Source organism: Periplaneta americana, chromosome 9, assembly GCF_040183065.1.
Source record: "Periplaneta americana isolate PAMFEO1 chromosome 9, P.americana_PAMFEO1_priV1, whole genome shotgun sequence".
Classification (NCBI taxonomy): Eukaryota; Metazoa; Arthropoda; class Insecta; order Blattodea; family Blattidae; genus Periplaneta; species Periplaneta americana.
In genome coordinates, this window is record NC_091125.1 from 51,790,711 (window position 1) to 51,814,666 (window position 23,956).

At 35.0% G+C, this 23,956-nt stretch overlaps 1 protein-coding gene across 1 annotated transcript in view; it reads left to right on the forward strand.

Annotated features, from left to right (window-relative positions):
- LOC138705929 (forkhead box protein L2-like) overlaps window positions 1-23,956 on the forward strand; it is a 196,982-nt gene that overhangs the window by 160,728 nt on the left and 12,298 nt on the right. The window contains exons 4-7 of the mRNA XM_069834719.1: window positions 755-1,116; window positions 5,418-5,637; window positions 7,231-7,339; window positions 10,188-10,263. Coding sequence (XP_069690820.1) covers window positions 755-1,116; window positions 5,418-5,637; window positions 7,231-7,339; window positions 10,188-10,263 — 767 coding nt within the window. The remainder of the gene's footprint in view (window positions 1-754; window positions 1,117-5,417; window positions 5,638-7,230; window positions 7,340-10,187; window positions 10,264-23,956) is intronic.

Below are 23,956 nucleotides of genomic sequence, written 5' to 3' on the forward strand. Positions count from 1 at the left end.
TCTGTCGTGTTTGTTTCACCTTGTTATAAACATATTCGCTGTCCTCCACTACCACTCCTTCATGTTTTAACCTGCTTAAGGATTTTAGTAAAGATCTTGCGATTAGTTTTTCATACAAAATAAAATGTATTCGGTGCCTCTTTCATGTGCGAACATTGCAGGACATTATTTTAAACCGCTTAAGGATTTGAGCACAAATCTTGCAATTAGTTTTTCATATGGAATAAGACGAAGTTTGTAATGTCTTGGTTTCCTCTCTCATGTTTGAACATTGCACATTGCTAGTCATTATTTTGAACATAGGCGGTTTTTTAAATACATATCTTTTTATTTATTTATACGTATATTTTTGTGAATATCATATTAATAACAAGAAAAATTACCTATACTCATTACTACGCATAACTTCGCAAAATATGTGCCTGGCATCTTACTTAGCTAAAGCATAAAGGCGCAGGGAGAGGAGGAACTAAGGGAAAAGAACGTATGTAAGGAAGGGGAAAGATTGTACAAACGCAAAGGGAGCTTCGGTTCTACAGAGACTCGGCAAACATGAACTGAACATAAGGACTCTGACCGGTTTTCAACGGACTCTGTTATTTTAGTTTACATGCCTCACTTCCACGTACTGTTGGCATGCTTATGGAGTAGGGAGAAATTTGTAGTATCTCGATATCCATCTGATGTTCGAACATGTATACTCTAAAGTCGGGTTGTAAAATGTGACGTAACATATTGCCTGTCTCTATTACAGCGGCAGTAGCAATGGCAGCAGTACAGACGGGCCCGGCAATACAGCCACGGCACAAACGACGAACCAGAGTCCTACGGCCTCCTCGACGCCAACGACTACGGCCAATTTAACGTCATCCGACCCGAACACAAAGCCGCCATATTCCTACGTGGCGCTAATCGCCATGGCCATCGAGAACAGCGCCCATAAGCGCGCCACTCTGTCGGAAATTTACGCCTACATCACTTCGAAATTCCCGTATTTCGAGCGCAACAAGAAAGGCTGGCAGAATTCTATTCGCCACAACCTCTCTCTCAACGAATGCTTCATAAAGGTGCCACGAGAGGGCGGTGGAGAAAGGAAGGGGAACTACTGGACGCTAGGTATTCATTCACCTCTTGTATTGTATTGCATTTATTTATATTGCATGGTATTTGTACATCACTTCACATCTAGAATATGGAACATGTAAAAAAAAAATCTTAACAGTACTACAAAATCTTAATTATAGTCAGTCTAGTTGAAATATATACAGATGAGTTTTACATTATACTAGTACAACACAAAGGGTTAAAATCGATTGTTAATACAAGACAGAAATATTCATATAGTGTTGTTGAATGTCATAAATTCACCTACAGGATAAAAGGCGTGAGAAATTAGGTACTTCTTTCATTTGGCCGTAAATAATCATATGTTTTGAGTCTGTAGGGAGACTAGTTAAACATTTTTACTGTCATATAACGCACTCTGTTTTGATAGCACGATAGACTTGCCGATGGAGTATGAAAGTCCTTTTTGACGAGTATTTATGCTGTGAGCTGTTGCATTAGTTACACAGTTTTCACGATTACATAGGAGGAAGTTTATTAATGAAAATATATATACCGACAAGCCATGGGCATTATTTGTAGCTTTGTACACGATTCCCTAGATTTGGCACCTACTCTTATTCTAGTTACTCTTTTTTTGTAGCAGGAATATACTGTTACTATCTGTGCAATTTCCCCAGAATATTATTCCAAAACTCATTAGCGTGTATAAGTTTGCAAAGTATACTGTTTTAAGGTATTGATATTTACCATGTCTTGCATAGATCTAATAGCGAAACAATATGATTTTTCCAATGTAATTATCGATTTGTAAGCGAAGAAATTTGTTTGTTGTTTGTATTAGGGACCTGTTGTTAATTATTGTTAGTTTTGTTACAGTTTAAGGGCTAGAAACCCCAGGTACGATGCATAACTTGGTAAGAACGAATTCTTAGTCAATTCAATCTCTTTGAAATTAGTGATGCGAGAAGGAACATTTTTCGCACACAATGTTCACCTCCGTATTTTTTCGAAAAAATGTTCCGCTTCACCAAATTGTTGCTTTCTTCGCTGTCTTGCTGCACATGTATTGCTGCCCATCCTGTACCTTCATTAGTCACCATCTTATCAAACGAAAGTCGTAAATCGTCTAACCTTTGAAGGCTATGTCAATACTACAAAACAAGTTCCATTCTCACATTTTACTTTTCCTTAACATCAATAATAATTAAGATACAAGCGCAAACAAATATGATTTACTTGAGAGCTTTACTGATCGTATCTAAATATTGTCACTTAACACTATTTGCTTCACATGCGACTGATGTTTGCCTATTATTTTAAAATAATTAGTTTTATAGGCCGAGTAAAACATTATGATGTGTGGTTCGTGATTCCCCAACATCGCTATATCTGTGGATTCTCTACTTTTCAATTTTTGCTTTTGATTCATAATCCGTTTTAATTTGTGCGTGTACAGTTTTCGTGTGATTGTGTACCTAATACAAAAAATGTGTATTACGTAAATGATGGCTATTTGAGCAGCAATTAGTTCATCTACCGATTAGAATAAGAGACGATTGATAATTATACTAGTTCAATTATGAAAGTTATGACAATCACTAAACTAAAGGAATTGCTTAATAAGAGGAACTATATTATAAGTAAGTTTATAATAATTATAGCAATAAAATATGAAACTTAAGGAAAATAAAGAAGATAAAATTGCGTAATAAGATAAAAATTTTCAGAAAAATGTATAATTATATCAGCACGATAAATTTATAAAACTTAGCTAATTAAATAAGCTAACAAATATTGAATAAGGGAAAGTTTAGAAAAATTTTGTAGGCTACAATAATAATTATAATTATTGTAAACTTAGATATCAATAAACTTGATATAGGGAACATTTTCAAGACAGTTTATAATTTTATTACAAAACTTAGCAAAATCATTAAGCTGAAAATTGTTTGTTTATTTATTATGATTACATTTTGTTTGTTAGGTATACTTTGTAATTGTAGGCAGCAACTCTGGTGGTAAGTTTTGTAAATTGATTAAGGAAAAATGTTCATCATTTGAAGTAGAGAGGATTCTTAGACTGAAAGTAGTAGGTACTAGACTGGTTGTCAAGGAAGCGAAATTCTCTGTTATCCTCCATTTCCTCTCTCATGACGCCTATGGGTTTACATTTAGCTTGATATAATTATTTAATGGATATATATGTGTGTGCTCAACATAACTTCCCAATTATTTCAGGGATATATGTGTGTACTCATAACTTTCTTCTATTTTGATTGAATTTAGTATATCCATTATACAAAAGATCCCAATGTCGCAGTCATTCTTTAATTGTAACAACAGATTCAGGAATACTTATCGCTATGGGATAAGGTTCTTCATCATGTACTTAATCAATTTTGGAGTGTAGGCACATTTGTATAGCATTAACAAATCAAGAAGTCAAGTTCATCCAGGTGAGTAATAAATATATACTGTATAGGGGCCTATATGAAAATCAGTTCTCTCAGTCGCTTTAAGGAATAATATGTTAGATTAATTGAGGGCACTAATGCCATACATTATGTTCGGATGAAAAGTATTCAAAATATAATATAGATTAGTTAAGGGCACTAATGCCATGCATTGTGTTCGGATGATTCAAAATATAATATATATCAGAAAGTATTATACACACTTCGGTTTGCGCCATTGCAAAAATAATTTTTGAAAGTTTTATCAATACTCCGCTCAAGCTGGTAACTTTGGCCGAGTAAATGATTTTCACACAGCAGGACAAGAATGCACACATGTTGTGGCTAGCCGAGTTACAGTCTGTTACTTTCGTTAAACGTCGTTTTAAAACGTAATAACGACATAAACCTCCAACATGGAAAAGTTCCCGGTTCTGGGACAAAATGATTATAGGTGTTTTCTTTTGAATACCTTTGTATACCCAAACACCGTATTTACATAGGTCTACTTTATTATTTGTCAGTGTCGAAAAATGCATTAATAATAATGGTTGCTTAATAAAACTGCTTTCTAATATCTTTAGTTATGGTCTACTAAGACCTGTCTGAATTGTTCTCCGTATACAGAGTGGGAACAAAGTCCCACTATCTCCTATAAATACCTCAAATATACACACTATTTATGTAATTCCGGTCATAATGCAGACATACATCCACTTTACATTAACTGTGTGTCCAAAGTGTCCAAAGAGTCAGTATCTTTCCAATCATTATCCTCACACAAAATAATGTGTCGCCAGGTCCGGTGTGACATTTGCCTCAGCATTGCTGTTGTAATCTGTTTGAAAGCGCGTCGCACGGCGTCCTTCAATTCACCAATGATGTCGTTCCATTTCTGTGCAACAGTGCTCTTGATGAAACCCCATAATGCATTGTCACAGTTTGTGAGGTCAGGGCTGCAAGGTGGCCATTCGAGAGGAGCTGGTAAGATAGGTGATTCGTTATGCCATTTCCATCCGTAAGTATTTCATTGAGATGTTCCCACAACACTGGATTGGCCGTGGGTCATCCATCTTACCAGCGCCTCTCGATTGACCACCTCGGAGCTCTGAGCTCACTCACAACCAGTGAAAATGCGCCGTGATGTTTCATGAACAGCATTGTTGCACAGGAACGGAATGACTCCATTGATGAAGGACGCCGCGTGACGCGCTTTCCAACAGATTACACCAGCAATGCTGAGACGAATGTTAAACCGAACTTGGCGACGTATTATTTTGTGATAGGATAATGATGGGGGACATAATGACATTTTGGACACTTAGGACACACAGTTAGTTTAAAGGGGATGCAGTCTGCATTATGAACGGAATTACAAAAATAGCGTGTATATTTGAGATAGTTATAGGGGATAACTAGACTTTGTGCCCACCCAAGGCAATGGCATTTTTAAGATGAGACGCTTGTAAGGCAAAATTTCTTAATTATTCTGATGTGAATGAGAAATTTACATTAATTTGTCTTAAGTTGACTCACTTAGAAACATATTCGTAGTTCTCTTTTGTACGACACCGAAAGTCTTACCATTTAGTCTGCAAGGCTTCATTCTCTCCAAAAAGAAGTTGTCAGGTATGACAAAAGTATTAATGCTGTAGGCCTACCACTATACTCGTACTAGCATTTTTCTTGCTCACAGTGGGTTCTTACGAGCGGTCAGATATTTGATACGAATACAGACATAGAGTAAGGTAAATAAAAATATTCTAGTTTATCATTATTTGGAAGTCAGTGAGTTGAGCACAGAATTTCTCGTTTGAATAACATTGACGCATGCTGATGTGTGTGACGCAGCTTTTTTTTTACAGTGAAGTATAACACTTAACTATGTATATGCAGATCCGCAGCATGAGGACATGTTTGAGAATGGCAACTACCGACGACGACGGCGCATGAAGCGTCACTACCGCTCAACGGCACCCTACGCCAAGGCACTGTTCGGCGATCCTTCCACCTTCCGGACTCCGGCACATCACCACCACCACCAGCTGCCCCTAGGAACACGCAACTTGTTCGCAACGCCGTCAACATACCCATCATACTCGCGGTACGATCCCAGGTGAGTGTATACTGTATGTGACATCCAGTAAGATTTAATTTAACTTATAATTTGTCTTGCACACTAATAACCATAATAAACGGCAATTGCAAGCACAGTGAAATACACATAAGATTGTCGAACAAGACATAATGCACTTCTGAATATCTTTAACAATGCTCTAAACAGTCTAAACTTACACATGACGGATCTTACATGAAGTAAAAGTCTGGGTGCACGTACCGTGGTCATTTCATTCAGTGTTCTGCCCAAGAGCAGGTTTTTTACTGCAAACCCAGCGTTCTCCAACCTTCCTATTTTCTGCCTTCCTCTTTATCTCCTCATAGGATCCATACATCTTAATGTCGTCTATCTTCTTCTGCCCCGAACTCTTCTCCCTTTCACCATTCCTTCCAGTGCAACCTTAAGTAGACAGTTTCTTCTCAACCAGTGACCCATCCAATTTCTTTTCCTCTTCCTGATCAATTTCAGCACCATTCTTTCTTCACACACTTTTTCCAACACAGCTTCATTTTTTATTCTCTCTGTCCACTTTACATGTTCCATTTTTCTCCATATCCAAATTTCAAATGCTTCTATTCACTTCACTTCGTCGTAATGTCCATGTTTCTGCCCCATACAATGCCACACATTATACAAAGCACTTCATTAGTCTCTTCCTTAGTTTTTTTTTTTTCTCCAGAGGTTCGCAGATGATGTTACTTTTCTATTAAAAGCTTTCTTTGTTATACCTATCCTCCTTTTGACTTCCTGCCAGCAGCTCATGTTACTTCTTATAGTACACCCCAAGTATTTGAAACTGTCCACTTGATCAACTGCCTCATTTAGAATTCGCAAGTTAACCTTTTTAATTTTTCTTCCTATGATTATGGTCTTCGTCTTACTTGCATCCATCTTCATCACAGATTTAATTCAGCTCCAGTAACATATCCCTTAGTATAGTCTCGTCTTCTGCTAACAGAGCCATAACTTCAGAAAATCTTGTGCACAAAACAATAAAACTGCAATATAGGTTTCTGAACAATCATGTGCTTATTTCTTATGGGAGCATCAGAGACAGGTATACAAATTATTCTATGAACTCAACAGTAACTCTTTGGTCCAACTATATGAGCCATGGAGCAATTTCTGTTTGTACGTGAGAAATTATCTTTGCGTAATACAGTAGGTACGTGATTATAGACGTAAATCTCAATTATAGAGACCCAGCCGCGCTTAACGCCTTTTATTTGAACTGCGACTTCCATTTTTGGGAACATTACGATTCGGTAGTTTCAACTGCAAATTTCACCCAAGACTAATTTTTTTTTGTGCTTCCTACATCGATAGCGAATGTACTAGCCACTCAGTCGATTTAACCCCATTTCATACGTATCGGATTAGTGGCAAGTAATGCGAGGCATTATGTTTTTATATTACTCATTTATTTTTTAAAGTTACAACTATAGTTTACTCAGACATAAAAAGCTATTCTTTTTATATGTTACTACGATTTTAATTCTGGGAAACAAATTGAAAGTAAATTTAAGTACAAGAAGAAGACTACATACAGTACCGGTAAGTAAGTCAGGCGATTTCTTTTGTATGTTTCAGCGCCGCATGGTCACTTCAGGCGTCCTACCCTCCCTGCCAAGCCCGCAGTGCGGCTACCCCCACGGCCCACGCTCAGAGCTTTAACCCGTACAGCCAGCTCCAGTCGCAGGTAAGCTAGCAACCACAAGTGTTTAATTGAATTTGTTCAAATGAGCCGTTCAGAGCAAAAGTGGTGTTAAGTCAAAATTGGGTAATGAGGTTTAAAGTAAAAATTATGTAAAATACAGCGCAAGGTAGCAATTAATATGACTTTCTTGCTATCCACTGACTACTAATAGTGTAAATAAATTGAATATTAATTGCTACTTTGCACTGTATTTTACAGAATGTTTATTTTAACCCTCATTACCCACTTCTGATTTAAACCATTTCTCCTCTGAACGGCTCAAATATATTTTCTATTTACACCTTTGCTACTTATAGCAGGAATGTATGTATGTATTTATTTACACTGCAAGTGGCCAAGGACCCGGTAGCAATGGTATACACAATATAAACAATACGCAATAAAATTACAGTACACAATACAATAAACACAATGCAATTATACAGTACACAATACAATTATATACACAATACAATAAGAATAAACAATACAATTTCACACAATAATTACAATTAATAATAATACATAAAATAACCTAATTAATAAGGGCACCTAATTTTACAATACAAACTACATATGTATAGGCCCTACATAAGTTTCACATCAATGTGTGTATACATACATACATACATACATACATACATACACACACACACACACACACACACACACACACACACACACACACACACTACCGGTCAAAATTTTTCGATCACCTATCACAATTAGGATTTGTGATTAAAACAGGGATTTCGTTTTGAATATTCTATCATATCATAATGCTGCAGAGAGAGAATATTTATTTTGTTGGTCTATTTAGTTTTTCTGATGTGTTTTGTACATTGAAATAATGTGTTAGTTTTCATAACTGGTCGAAAACTTTTGACCGGTAGTGTACATACATACATAACATAACACAACATTACATACATACATACATACATACATACATACATACATACATACATACATACATACATACATACATACTGCTTATCGGCATATCGATATCATATCAGTATAATGTCGATGCTATTGATTTAGATAGTCAATATCAATAAGTACATGACGAACAACAATTGGACGGCTTTCACTGTTCTTTACTTCAGATCATAAACGAATAGTCTATGCGTGGAGAAACAAAATGCCAAATCGTGTATCGATATAATCTACTCGTATATATATCGATATTGTAGGCCTACTAGTTATAAAACCAATACTCGTTATCGCTTTATGTGAGTACAATAAGCGCATGTCTAATACGTACATATGGAGTACTTGATGATTAATAAAATCTGCCCCATTTTTGTCTACAGTTTACTCGTTATCGCTTTATGTATCGATAAGTACATGTCTAATACGTACACTGGCGTTTAAAAAATATCTGACCTAAAATTTTCTGATCGTGTAAGCGAACTTTATAGCCAGGGGTAAGCCAAAAGCAAAGATATAACAATTTGACAGACTTTGAAATAGTTCCGCTAGTTCTCAATAGGTAACGCTGTTATTGGGATGGGTAGAAAAGTGTTGTAGATTAAGTACAAATTATTCTCCTAATTAACAGTCTCAGCGGTTTCCTGCTAATCCTAATACTGTTTACAATCAATAGAGAGGGATGAAATTTTGAATTCTGTAATGCAGATATAAGTATATAATATTCTTATTGAATTTGGTATTCCCAATAACCTAGTTCGAGTAATAAAATTAAAATGTGTTTCAGTGAAACTTACAGCAGAGTCCGTATAGGCCAGATCTGTCAGATGTTTTCCAATTCACTGCGAGCTAAAGCAAGGAGACGCACTGTCACCTTTACTTTTTAACTTTGCTCTAGAACAGCGGTCGTCAGCACAGAGCACCCTGGGGCTAGCGTTTCTTACCCGCAGAGAACAGTGCACCATAGTGCACTCGTAGCTATTAGCGGGTATGCTCTCTACCTCTTCCTGCTGCACGACGGGGCACACGGGACGGCTCCGATTACCCTTTGCACATTTTAGCGAGTGCTGACGACCACTGCTCTAGAATATGCAATGAGGAAAGTCCAGGATAACAGAGAGTGTTTGGAATTGAACGAGTTACTGCAGTTCCTTGTGTATGCGGATGACGTGACTATATTAGGAGTAAGTCCACAAACTATTAGGGAAAACACGGGAATTTTACTTCAAGCAAGTAAAGAGATAAGTTTAGAAGTAAATCCCGAAAAGACAAAGTATGTGGTTATGTTTCGTGACCAGAATATTGTACGAAATGGAAATATAAAAATTGGAAAGTTATCCTTTGAAGAGATGGAAAAACTCAAATATCTTGGAGCAACAGTAACAGAGAGTGTTTGAGAATAAGATTCTTAGAAAAATATTTGGGGCTAAAAAGGATAAAGTTACAGGAGAATGGAGAAAGTTACACAACGCAGAACTGCATGCATTTTATTCATCTGACATAATTAGGAACATGAAATCCAGACGTTTGAGATGGGCAGGGCATGTAGCACGTATGGGCGAATCCAGAAATGCGTATATAATGTTAGTTGGGAGACCAGAGGGAAATATATCTTTGTGTAGGCCGAGACGTAGATGGGAAAATAATGTTAAAATGGATTTGAGGGAGATGGGATATGATGGTAAGAGAGTGGATTAATCTTGTACAGGATAGGGACCGATGGTGGGGTTATGTGAGGACGGCAATGTACCTGCGGGTTCCTTAAAAGCCGTTTGTAAGTAAGGGATATAGGCCTACTGTAGCTATGTTTCCCTCATCCCCATTATTTTATTGGTTGGCCCTCTTTCGCAAAAAAGCTGTCCAACTTGCCTTCAATGATTTTTAGTGCTGTGGAGAAACTTTTGCTCTTTCCTTGCAGCTGCAGCCCGTGCAGTCCATGCAGATATCGGCCACAATGAACGGCTACAACCAGACGCTGAGCCCCGCCAGCCTAGGTGAGTGTTGTGCACTAGACATAGGAGCCCGCGGCTGCACGTTGTGCGACGCAGTGCAACGCACGCTACACTGATTAACAGCTATTGCGCTCTACAGATCTACTGATGAAGGAATAGACTTGCTTCGAAACTCGAGAATACATACAATAAATACAAATCGCACCCCTAGAATAATACTCTCGTAACTCCCAAAAATTTAATTTTGTAGTCTTTATTTAATACTCTATCAGACAATAGAACTGTCATCTGTAACAAGCAAACATTCTGATGAGGGCAGATAAAAAACTTATCGTTTTCTTCCACTGTGTTGATAATGTCAAAACAAGTACTTACGTCTATACAAATTTTTGCCACTCGACCGCAATTCCGAGGCCGTCCAGAAAGTAATTTTCCTTGGGGAGTTTACAAAAAAAAAAAAAAAAGCACAATTGCATGGAAAGATTTGTTGAAACAGATACAGCAATTGTTGCGCTATTTGTCAACATACCCCCAATTGGAATTGAGACATTTGTCATACCATGGGATCAATTTTTGTATCCTTGCACAGTGGGACGGATTGCGATTCTAGCCGGAATAAAATCTAATATTGATAAATTCCTTTCGAATCGTTGAAAATAGCAAGATTAAGGTAAATTATTATAACATTTGATTAAATATTTGTATGAGAACTATTATTTTAGTATAGAATGCCTATTTGTTAAAAAAATCATACAATAATAGAAATTGCATACAACTAATGCAAATAAAAAATTAAAGTAAACAGAAATTATTTCACAGACTACTATGAAGAGAAAAGTAATATATGTAGTAAATTTTATGACTCATGTTTGGTAATCTGAAGCGTCTGTTGTATCTCCAGAAATGTCGGACCCGCTAGCGCTAATGTCGTCTTCATCTTGGGGTTGCAGTTGACCAGTGCTGTTGTTTGCACTCACAGCTCGTACTTGTAGCAGTTTAATTACCTCAACTTATAGTTTTGATTTTCTTGGACTTGGATGTCGATTGATCTGGGATATGAAAAGATCAGAAGTTACTAACAACATGTGTAGGACATCTTTTAAGTTTCTCTCATGAGAACACTTCCTAGCGTGATCTAACCTGTACTTTCGTAAATCTTTGTGTCTTGTCTCTTGAGCATCTTCAAATAACATCCCAATAGGAAGTATGGCAGTTTCTGCAATTTTTCCTCCATGTATCAGTATGTTATGCAAGCTGGATGGCATGTAGTACCATGGATATAATTGTACATATAAATGGGCTGTATCATTGGTGTACTTCTCAAAAGCCTCAATACATATTGAATATCCACATGAAATGGTACATAAAATTACAGAAAATCTGTGAATGAGGTCTTACTAATGCCCGTAATATTGGCTGTAATTTGTGGGTTTTCAAAAAACCGACGTGCAGTATCGCCATCATTAGATGTCCCAGGGCCACCAGATTTCGGCTTGTCAATAAGAAGCCCTAATTGAGAGCGAAATATAGAAATAATCTCTTGTTTTCTAGCTGCAAAAATATCTTTGTTGTTGCCTCTGTCCTACCAAGAACAATGTTTTTTAAGGAAATAATCCTTTTTACGGTGGCACTGCATCCAATGTCTGTTAAAATTACTTCGAATATTTTTCAAAATATTACGAATGCACTTCTCACTATCAGAATCACATGTTTCAATACATAATTTGTTCAAAACATATCTATATTATTCATCTAAGTCGCCACTTTTATTGGCAAGTTCCTATTGGAAATAGATCACGGCGGTTCCAAGTCTGAAAAAAATTAACCACATGCAGAGCGGCCAGTAGGAGCAAATGAAACTAGGTTAGTCTTAGAGTGCATACTTAAACCTACATTCTGACATAAAAATAAATGTGACTCTGTGTGACTCTGCTATTATAAGTCAACGTTTACTTTGATAAATAGTTTTAAAAAATCGCATTTGCCGCCCTTAAGTTAAAATGCCGTTTCCAAAAATTCAAAGTTATTATGAACATAAAATTTATATAATAATTATCTACCAAACTTTGTTCTTCATTTTCCATTTCAGAATCACAAAATGTTTCACTCCTAGATCACAGAAAACAAGCTTGCTTTTTACACTATTTCAGCGTGACTGAGCAATAAAACTGGTTATGGAGTGGAATCCTCGTCAAAATCATTGTGTGACGTCCTTATGGTTAGTGTCAAAGCTTCTCTCTCATAGGGTAGATAAGCATTCTGTGATTCATTAGCAACAACTTGAGATAGGACACGCATAAAAATGAGAACATGTGAAAATTGATTTTGTTCCGGCTAGAATCGCAATTCGTCCCACTGTGCCTTGTATCGTAGAAGTCAGCCGCCTGGGATCGGAACCAGCGTTTGACTGACGTCTCCACCTCTCTTTCGATCCCATGATATGACAAATGTCTCAATTACGGTGGGGAATATGTTGAAAAATTGCTCAACAATTGCTGTGTCTGCTCCAATAAATTGAAATTCCAGCATACTGACACGGACATCTTCAGAGATATCGTCTATTCCAGTAGGCCTACGGTATTTCTTAATGTCCATCGTCGACCAAGTTTCTGTAAATCTTTTGAACGAATTTATATCTGGGCCGGATGTTGGATCCATTACTGCATCAAAACAACTTCGTAATAATAATAATAATAATAATAATAATAATAATAATCCTATAAAACATTGGCGAGACCTATTCTCATGTATGGAAGTGAAACTTGGACCATACGTAAATGTGGTGAACACCGAATCACTGCCAATGAAATGAAGTTTTAAGAACTGCTGGTTATACTAGATTAGACAAGAAGAAAGAATAAAATATTAACCCAATTTTAGTGAAAATTCAAAATTATAGACAGAAATGGAAATATCATATACTAAGGATGCCTAGAACAAGGATACCACGCCAAGCACTAAATTACCGCCCTTTAGGAACAAGATCTTTGGGCCGTCCGCTGAAACAATGGAGTGAGACCGTAACAGACCACCAGGCTTAATATGTGATAGGAAAAAGATGATGATGATGATGATGATGATGATGATGGTGGTGGTGGTAAACAACACGGTTTAGGCCATAAGGCCTGTTCCGTCTCCATACGTATTCTAAATGTTAAAATTAAAATTGGTCACTCCATCTCTTCCTATATCGACCGATGTCTCTTCTACCTCTTGGTTGATATTGATTTATTATTTGTGGAATACGGTTTTGTTCCATTCTGGTAATATGGTCATACCATCTATTTATATATTCATGTGTTGTTTTTGTTAGTTCTTCACGTATTTCTTTTATGGTGGAGTAGACTGTAACCTGCCAATGGTCTGAGCAGTCTCATTTCCGCTGCTTCCATTCTTTTCTTTTGTTTCTCAGTCAAAGTCCAGATCTCAGATTCATAGATTAATGACGATATGGCAAGTACTTCATACAATTTTAAAACTGTTTCCTTTCTGACCTTGTTACAAAGTGTTCTTTTGATGGTTCGTACTAGCTGTTGGAATTTAGGAAGTTTTATTTCTATTTTATCATATGATATATTATAGCCGAGGTAGTTAAAATTGTTAACTTGTTCAATGGGCTCATTATTTATTACAGTTTTCGTTCTTAGAGGCATTTTTCCCTGAAAGTCCATTACTTTCCTTTTCTTCGTTGAGATCTTCAGGTCATAATTACAGGCTATCTGGTTACAGGCTATCTAATAATAATAATAATAATAATAATAATAATAATAATAATAATAATAATAATAATAATAATTAAAGATAGTTACAAAAAATTGCACAGAAAATTTAAAATTCTTAAACTTTATAGCCTTTGGGGGTCGTTTTAAAATTATGCAATTGAAATGAAATTTTACGGGGAATAATTTTTCCTGGGTTGGAACAACTTTTGGGGTTGGGAGATGAAAAACAAATAACTTCGGAAAATCTCATATAGGCCTAACTAAAGGCTACCCTAATCAATATACGGCATTATACTGTATATTGAAACTTTGTCTCGAAAACTGTACAAGATTTTATAATCAGTAGTTAATCTAGTTAGCCTATATCCATTTTTTTAAGTGAAGAGTTATTGTAAGTCTATTGTAAGTAGGCCTACCGGACCTGCATGGTCAGCTGTTAAAGTAGCACTATATATCTTCAATTTTATTAAAAGACTGTACATAGTAGAGTATATGAATGCCTAGAGATCACAGTAGGCCTACTATGTTTCACACAAAATACAATTTAAATACGTTACTATTACCGTACATAAATAAAGTAAGACTGTACATAGTAGAGTATATGAATGCCTAGAGATCACAGTAGGCCTACTATGTTTCACACTAAATACAATTTAAATACGTTACTATTACCGTACATAAATAAAGTAAGACTGTACATAGTAGAGTATATGAATGCCTAGAGATCACAGTAGGCCTACTATGTTTCACACTAAATACAATTTAAATACGTTACTATTACCGTACATAAATAAAGTAAGACTGTACATAGTAGAGTATATGAATGCCTAGAGATCACAGTAGGCCTACTATGTTTCACACTAAATACAATTTAAATACGTTACTATTACCGTACATAAATAAAGTAAGACTGTACATAGTAGAGTATATGAATGCCTAGAGATCACAGTAGGCCTACTATGTTTCACACTAAATACAATTTAAATACGTTACTATTACCGTACATAAATAAAGTAAGACTGTACATAGTAGAGTATATGAATGCCTAGAGATCACAGTAGGCCTACTATGTTTCACACTAAATACAATTTAAATACGTTACTATTACCGTACATAAATAAAGTAAGACTGTACATAGTAGAGTATATGAATGCCTAGAGATCACAGTAGGCCTACTATGTTTCACACTAAATACAATTTAAATACGTTACTATTACCGTACATAAATAAAGTAAGACTGTACATAGTAGAGTATATGAATGCCTAGAGATCACAGTAGGCCTACTATGTTTCACACTAAATACAATTTAAATACGTTACTATTACCGTACATAAATAAAGTAAGACTGTACATAGTAGAGTATATGAATGCCTAGAGATCACAGTAGGCCTACTATGTTTCACACTAAATACAATTTAAATACGTTACTATTACCGTACATAAATAAAGTAAGACTGTACATAGTAGAGTATATGAATGCCTAGAGATCACAGTAGGCCTACTATGTTTCACACTAAATACAATTTAAATACGTTACTATTACCGTACATAAATAAAGTAAGACTGTACATAGTAGAGTATATGAATGCCTAGAGATCACAGTAGGCCTACTATGTTTCACACTAAATACAATTTAAATACGTTACTATTACCGTACATAAATAAAGTAAGACTGTACATAGTAGAGTATATGAATGCCTAGAGATCACAGTAGGCCTACTATGTTTCACACTAAATACAATTTAAATACGTTACTATTACAGTACATAAATAAAGTATTGTTTCGATTATTTAGTTTCGTACTCCAAATTATCGTGTATTTATCATTCGTATCACCGTGTAAATGCAGTCATCGCTTCGATGCCCATTATGGGTCTACTAGATCTAATTATATATTCGTTTCATTTTAATAACAATTATTTTATAAATTTAAAATTACGAGTGTGACAAAACTTTGTAAATGTAATATCGGAATGATCTTCAATACAGCGATACAGCTCCATCCTCACTTCCTTGCTTTTACTGCGGTGTAACGTAAACATCATGACAGACAAAGCTTTTGCGTATCTGTCTAGTGTTAGGCTACTCAACCTGTTTCGACCATAAAGTTATATACCTCCAAAAGAGGGGCCTGGCAGTGTAACTAATGGATTCAATTTTTGTTATAAATGCCTTTTCTTAACAAGACCTTTCAGTACGCAAAGTTTGAAAAAGAACTTTAACATGACACACGTGAAGGTTTCCTTATAAGAGGTAATCGCGCACTTTCAGTTATATATTTAATTATTTAACGTTTTAAATTTTAATCATAATAAAGTCACTAGTTCACGTAGTGGTCTTCAAGAGTGGGTTCTTGTAACTCCGTAATTGTTGGTCCAATCTACTCGCATAAAACTTGTAGATTTCCACGAACTAGGCCTATATCGTACGGAAAATAAACGATTTTGTAAAATTATTTCGTTTCTTTCTTTTCCTGTTAGATATCTAGTTTCTCCCCCCTTTTTTTAACAGTCTTGCTTACTATTTTCTGTCGAGTTTCGCAATGTCGGTCATTTTAATGAATCTCTTCCCCAATACTTTCTAGGCATTAACATTAAAATCTAGATTTTGAGACTGTTTAGAAGACAATACAAACTTTATTCTTACATGGCTTTCTGTGTCCATTAATCGTAATCGATGTATAAAAAGTGTATTCTTGTCATTTGCATTTACCTACGATCTTCAGTGATTAGAACAGCAATCTGTAAGTGTAAAGTACTCGTAAGAATTGGCGACATTACACACTCCACGTGAACTTTAAAAAATTGCATTCACTTTTGCACTGAGTGATGGACACGAATTAGTCATAGGCTAGATTGCTGTGCGTTATCGCCTAGATCATATATAAAACAGATCGCTCAAGCTTATGTTAAATTTGGACGCAACTGAAAAATAACGGACGCTATGCGTCGCTAGTGTCGAGAAATGAGCTTGCGATAACAAACACTAGATGGCAGAGTACCTGAAAAGTACATAGAGTAATACGACTGTGGGAAGACTTTTTTACGTGATGCCACCTCCAAATTTCTTTCTCATTGTAAAGTGAGGTTATGTTACAATAAGACTTTGATGTGTCGTTAAATTGTAGCATACAGAAGCTTGTTTTACCCAAATTCATCAACACACATAGATGACATTTTGGTACATGGCTGATATAATGTTGTTTGCGTTCAATATATAAATCTGTCATCATTTGATGTACGATAACTAATTGTTTTTAATTTTCAGTATACAATACCTCCCTAGCAACAACTATCACAAAATACTAAAAAGAGCAGATTTGTCTGCGTTTGTTGAATGCACATCATGATGCTCACGAAAAGGCACTAATTTATTTTGTGTGACCAAGATTACAATTTTTGAATATGAAGGAAAAGCAGGTATCCCTCTTCTGAAATTTATCCGAAAGGGGAAGAATTACAACTCCCTCCCCCTACACGTTTTCATTTTACAGGTGTATTATATGATGCGATATTGAAGCAGATAAATAATAACTGTACATTTCTCGTCCACATTAAATTCAACGTGTTCATAACGTAGACCTGATATATTGCTTCATGTAGGCTACACAGCTGGCAGTGTTCTTTTTACAAATAAGCGGTCGTACTAATCATTTTCTTTTCATCTGAACTATTGCTAGAATATGCGTTTGTGTTTTTATTTGCTCTGTATGTTGTTAAATAACTACTGAACATCGTCTTTGTTTAACAAATTGTTCTAGTATTCGTTTCATATCAGTCTTACGGTATTGAATTATGTCCATAACGTGGGCGAGATATTATCAGGCTGGAAAATTCGCTCTGAATGCATTTTTTTTACACAATTTTCTAATTTTCAACAGATTTAAGATACCCCGTGCGGTTTCTCTGCCAATGCAGAGTTAATTGCAATATACGGTAATTCTGTTATTTTCCTGACACTTTTATATCCGTTCTCATAAACGTACTGATTTAGATTCTTTACCCTACTGTAGGTATTTTGCTCTCTACAAATCATCGTTAGTCAAATGAAATAGCCTATAAAAGTTGTTTGTAACGAATTAGTAGACAACCTCAATCCCTCCTGACCGCCTCCCTTACGAATTTCTTTCTCACTTTAATCAAATTTACTTTATACTGGTCCTTAAATTACTGAAACTAGTGCTGAGGTAGTTACGGTGATTTCTGAAGTGAAAATAGTTCAATTTATAAGGGTGAAATCAAAAATAATTTTTGTAGCCTTTCCTTGTCCTTAATTGGAAATTTGAGTAACTTCATATGACGACAATATTTCTTCCTTCTTCTGCAGTTAACATAATCGCAGATGGACATTTCTAAATGAAGTTTGTTACACAGAAACCTTTGAGACAATATTGACACTTGAAATTCTTTATATAGTTCATCTATAAGAGTTAAACTAGCGCTGAGGTAGTTTCCTTCATACTCCGCTTATTCACCTTGCATACATGAGTCTGTAAACAGGTTAGGTTTGGTCAGTGCTGTCATGGTAATTTTTTTCTTGGCCATACACCCCACCCCTTGTTTTCTCCCTTGAAATATATTTTACTCTCCTCTCTCTATCTCTCCAATTGCCATTTAATTATTTTTTTTTAATATTAAAGAAGAAGTAAATAAATTGTTTTGCTTTACAATTTAATTGTACAAGTTTGATTTAAAGAATACACCATGTAGCACCACCATAGATGCACACTTGTCTCGATGAATCTTGGAGTGTATATTTGCAGCACTTCTTGTTTTTCAACCATTATTTTATATAATTCTGGATTCCAGTGCTGAAGAGGTGGATAATTTTTGTTTATGAACATCAAACAAAATAGGTACAGTAGGAACAGGAAGAGATGATCTAAGATCTGTATAGATCTCCACGTACAAAACTTAGGCACCATATGCCGTATGGCTCCTTACAGACAAAATTTTCATTTCCCCATACGATTAATTAAAAAAAAATTGTAGGTTCCATACGATATATGGCCTCATGTGGCCTCCATGACAGCACTGGGGTCAGTTAGTTTAGGCACTTTTACACCTTGCATATACAATCAACTGCATCTCCACAAAAAAATTCCTTATAAATTGAACGGTTTTCACTTCAGAAATCACAGGAACCGCTTCACCCAGGTAAGTAGTTAGCAGTTAATCATTTCAAAGCTCTTGTTATATTATGAAATAGCATCACACAATGCTGCCAAAATAAATGTTCCCAGTGTTAAAATTACAGAGTGTAAATTTCGCTTAGGACAGTTTTTGCTCTGGAAAATTAAAGGAAACAAACAGTATATCAAACCAGCAGCTGAGACACAAAGCACCTGAAATTCGAAAGTGGTTAAAAATTTTTATATTTCGTTCTTTCTTATTTACCAGCAACAGAAGTACCGGTATCAGATTTTTTGCAGAGCTAATATCAGAGGCCCCTCCTATTAGAGAATGTTTTGAATATTATTATATTCTGGAAAACTACATTGGCACATCAACCTCCCCTCCCCCCGCCTGAATTCTGGGCTGAAGCACGAAAATTTCGAAATGTACAAACTACAGATGCGGCAGAATATTACCACAATGGTCTTCAGCAAGAATTTTGTAAGACATATCCAAATATCTTCATGGTCATTACTTACTTACTTACAAATGGCTTTTAAGGAACCCGAAGGTTCATTGCCGCCCTCACATAAGCCCGCCATCGGTCCCTATCCTGTGCAAGATTAATCCAGTCTCTATCATCATACCCCACCTCCCTCAAATCCATTTTATCTTCATGGTCATTATATGTATTAAAATAAAACATATATGACATGTGAAGTACCTACTAAAAATGAGAGAAATAGAAATGGGAAGGACAATAAAAAAAGTGGAATGGACAAACACTAAGAAATTATTCATCTTGAATCAGTATGAACAATAGGATACTTTTTTTTGGTGCTAGTGGTATAGAATATGAAATTAAGTTGCATCAATAAGTTTTTCGAGTTTAGCATTACTTTAAGTATTTATTGTCCCCTGTTGGAAAGATGGAATTACTTTGTTTGAAACTTGATGAAATTTTATTGTACCTTAACTCAATTTATTAAGGTAAAATAAAATTCAAAATAATAACTGCAGGCCATTTTAAAATAAATCTGTTGGATGTAAATTATTTCTTAATTTATTAGGACCATAAAGGTATTGTTACAAGCGATAGATTGAATCATTTTTATCTTAATAATTTAATGTAGGATGATTATTTCGGGAATTGTTATGCTCTAAATTGTGAGGATATTTTAATACTTTTTTAAAATATAAATTTGGAATATGTTTCCAGTTAGTAAAGAGTAATTCAGAGAGACAGAGGTCTCAAGCATATTTAATGACACATGCCAGAATTATTAAATATGAAAAAAAGAGTTCTTGCACTAACATACTGTTTATAAAGTAACCAAATATTAAGAAATACAGTATATGTACTGGTATTCTATATAAAGGCATAGGAGTGAATATAAATCTGTTTTAAGGAATTCCTATTTAATATTCCTGCTATAGGAACATGACAAAATAAATACAACGCAGCATGGAAGCTAATTCAGCTTTATCGAGTATTGTTGATGAGATGTGTTATGAAGGTAGACCGAATCATTCAATATAAATGTATAAATAGGACGAATAATAATAGATTAATTTCAATGTATGTAGTATCAAAACTGAAAGCGGTAACTAGTCTATGAATGATGTCTTAACAAGTATAAATAAAATGGACTCTTGACAATAGACACACATTTGGCTTCAATAATAACTAGGACTTCAAGGAATTTATGGTAGCTCACCTGTCAGGCAAAACTCTGAATAGTCTGCATTGTCGAACTATAGAAGCGCGATTAAAAAGTATTTTTTTCCCCACCCATTACATATGATTGCTTTTTTCAAGTCCCGGTAATAACATTATTAAATTAATTATCCCACATATTTGGGTGGTGCCTTTCTCTTTGTTTCTGACATAATTTATGAGAGTTTCTCTTTTACACTTCAATAGAGAAATACAACTTTCAGTGGACAATGAACGTGTAACTCTAATGGAACTCTAAGAACCACAGCATTAATGTTTTCTTCTTTTCTTTCATGCCCTTTAGTTTTTGTTGCAGATAACATCATGCTATTGGATAATTATACATGCACCTTTCTAATAAAATTGGCATATATTTCACTGGTCTCAGAAGTAAAATTAAATGTATAATAGCTTCTCGGTGCAAAATATTTACTGAAAATTATTGTAGGATTTGAATAGAAATGCCACTTCTCAGGCAAGGTTATTCGTGGATGACTGTATAATATATAGAAAAAATTAGTGATAAATCTTGTATCACTGCCTTGCAAAACTAGCTTGACGTTATTGAAAACTGGACTACAACAAATAAAATTAAAATCAATGTGAGCAAAAGTAAATCAATATGTATCCTTCTGTAAAACACAAAATTAAATTCGTCTCATATACCAATTAAATGGATCACCAGTGCCACAAGTAAACACTTAGGTACTGTATATATTTTAGTAACAAACTGGTTGAAATAAGTCACTAATATTACAAGGATAGCCTGAAAACACTACATTTCTTTATGTGTATTCTTAAGAAAGCTAACTGAAAGTCAAAAGAATTAATGTACATAACCCATGTTCGGTCCACTGCTGTGGAGTAATGGTAGGCACATCTGACCGTGAAATGAGTGGGCCCGGGTTCAAATCCTGATTGGGGCAAGTTACCTGGTTGAGGTTTTTTCCGAGGTTTTCCCCAATTGTAAGGCGAATGTCATGTAATCTATGGCGAATCCTCAACCTCATCTCGCCAAATATCATTTCACTATCACCAATCCCATTGAGGCTAAATAACCTAGTAGTTGATACAACATCGTTAAATAATCAATTTAAAAAAAAGACGTCAGATAAGCAGAGGAAGTTACAAAAGCTTGTGGTGGTGAATTTAAAGTTTCCGTGATGTTCAAGAAAGGAAAGTACTACAAATGGGAGGAAAAATAGATAGCCTATATTGGTATATTCAGCACATGATATTACACAGGAGATATCACCACATATGGTTGTAAATAACCAAGAACATTTTAAATCTGAATGTGTATTTTAGTGTAATCAAGTGTTGCTTTGTATAATAAGAACTGTAGGCACTGTGTATAAATCTCGATATGCATCTGAAAAAAATAGTAATCAACTTGGCAGAAATGTTCGTGTGTCACAATATAATTCGTAATATTTTATTTGTTAATGGCACTGTTATTTTGATTAAAGTATGTCAGCAGTTACATGTACTACATAAGTGTCTTAATTCTTTGGAAAACAACTATTTATGTCATTTGGAACAATAATATGAACATTTTCCATTTTGGTAATAAATTAAGTGGCAAGAAAATGTTCGTCACACCATATAATATTTCATATTTTTTACACGATTAATTATTCCTTTTCATTAAGATTTTCTGTTTATATTTTGGAATGCTTACGTTAAAAGACAGTGATGTCTCTTTCATAAACTCTTAAGTATTTAATTAAATATCCTGTGAAGATCATAGTTACTTCGAAAATGTTATGTGTGTCACTATGGAATGACCCATCAGTATTGTTAGTATTGTTACAAATTACAAAACCTGAAACTGTTGAAATGGGATCAGGAGTAGTGACAAAAAAATGTAATGTTTTAGGCCTACATCAACATGACTATTTTAATCCAGTGTCTAATAGTTTTTAAGATTTGAAGGCCTTTTGAGGTAAACAGTATTGAAAATGTGAGGGAAGGGGTATTTCTTGGTAATGGATTAGGCCTGTATATTTTATATTATTATTAACTATATATTGTTAAAGTACCTAGTAAATATCGTAATATGTATATTATATAATACTGTAAACGAGACATCACAGGCTGCAAACTAGATTATTCTTGTTTTTGTATAATTATACGAACATGTATGAAATAAACAAGACTACTATTGCTTAGGTTAGGATAGTATTACTTATATATTGTAATCAGGCTATATGCACAAATTTTCCAATATACTACTATCATAACTAAATAGGTAATGTTAACATTAATTTTCATACGTTTTTGTGGTGCAAGTTAAAATAATTCAAAGTAAAGTATAACGAAACTCCGACAACATAATTATGAACGTCAAATTCTCTTATTTTATTTATTTTTCAGTGTTTGGTCCCTTATTTCCCATTATTCTTTGGATTTATCTTAGTAAAATATCAATTAACGGATAAATTATGTTATACACTCAGTTGATAATATAAATAATATTCACGACAAATATATAAAAACAGAAGAGATAACGAATCATAATTTAGCCGACCGATAACTTTATAACATGGTCTACATATTCTATATTCTATATAGGTACATTGGCTTTGCGCCGAGAGATTGTATTGCATTCTATTCAATACAAAGGCGTACTTTATCTTATCTCTTCGCTTCGCCCACGTGACAACTATATTTAGCTCCCTCGTTCCGAACTTGCCGAGGTCATATAGGCCAATATTTATCCATGGTCATCAGTTGTCGACAGTACATACGAGATAATCTCGTAAGCAGGAAATAATCGATATAGACCGACCAGACCGGTTCAGAGTTCGTGTCTCGTGATGGTGTTGGTCGTTGTGCCATCTGTTGACGATTATTGAACTACATCAAGCCGGCCTCGACTGCAAACCCTAAAGCCTATATAAAAGAGCTATCTGTTAGTATATATGATCTAGGGTTATCGTTGTCAAAGAGATTCCGCATGATGATCAATATTTATGTTTATATAATAAATCTCAGTAGAGCCGATGGGTAAGATGAAATCTTGCCTACTAAAAATAATAGCTAGGTCATTCACGTTATTATGATGAATTTGGGGAGCTACAGTATGTAACGAAAGTCATTTTCGCGAACAACGGCTTGGGGGATCATCGTGCCGAATACACGATATTCTCGTACTGGTTGGATGATCGTTCTCTTCTGC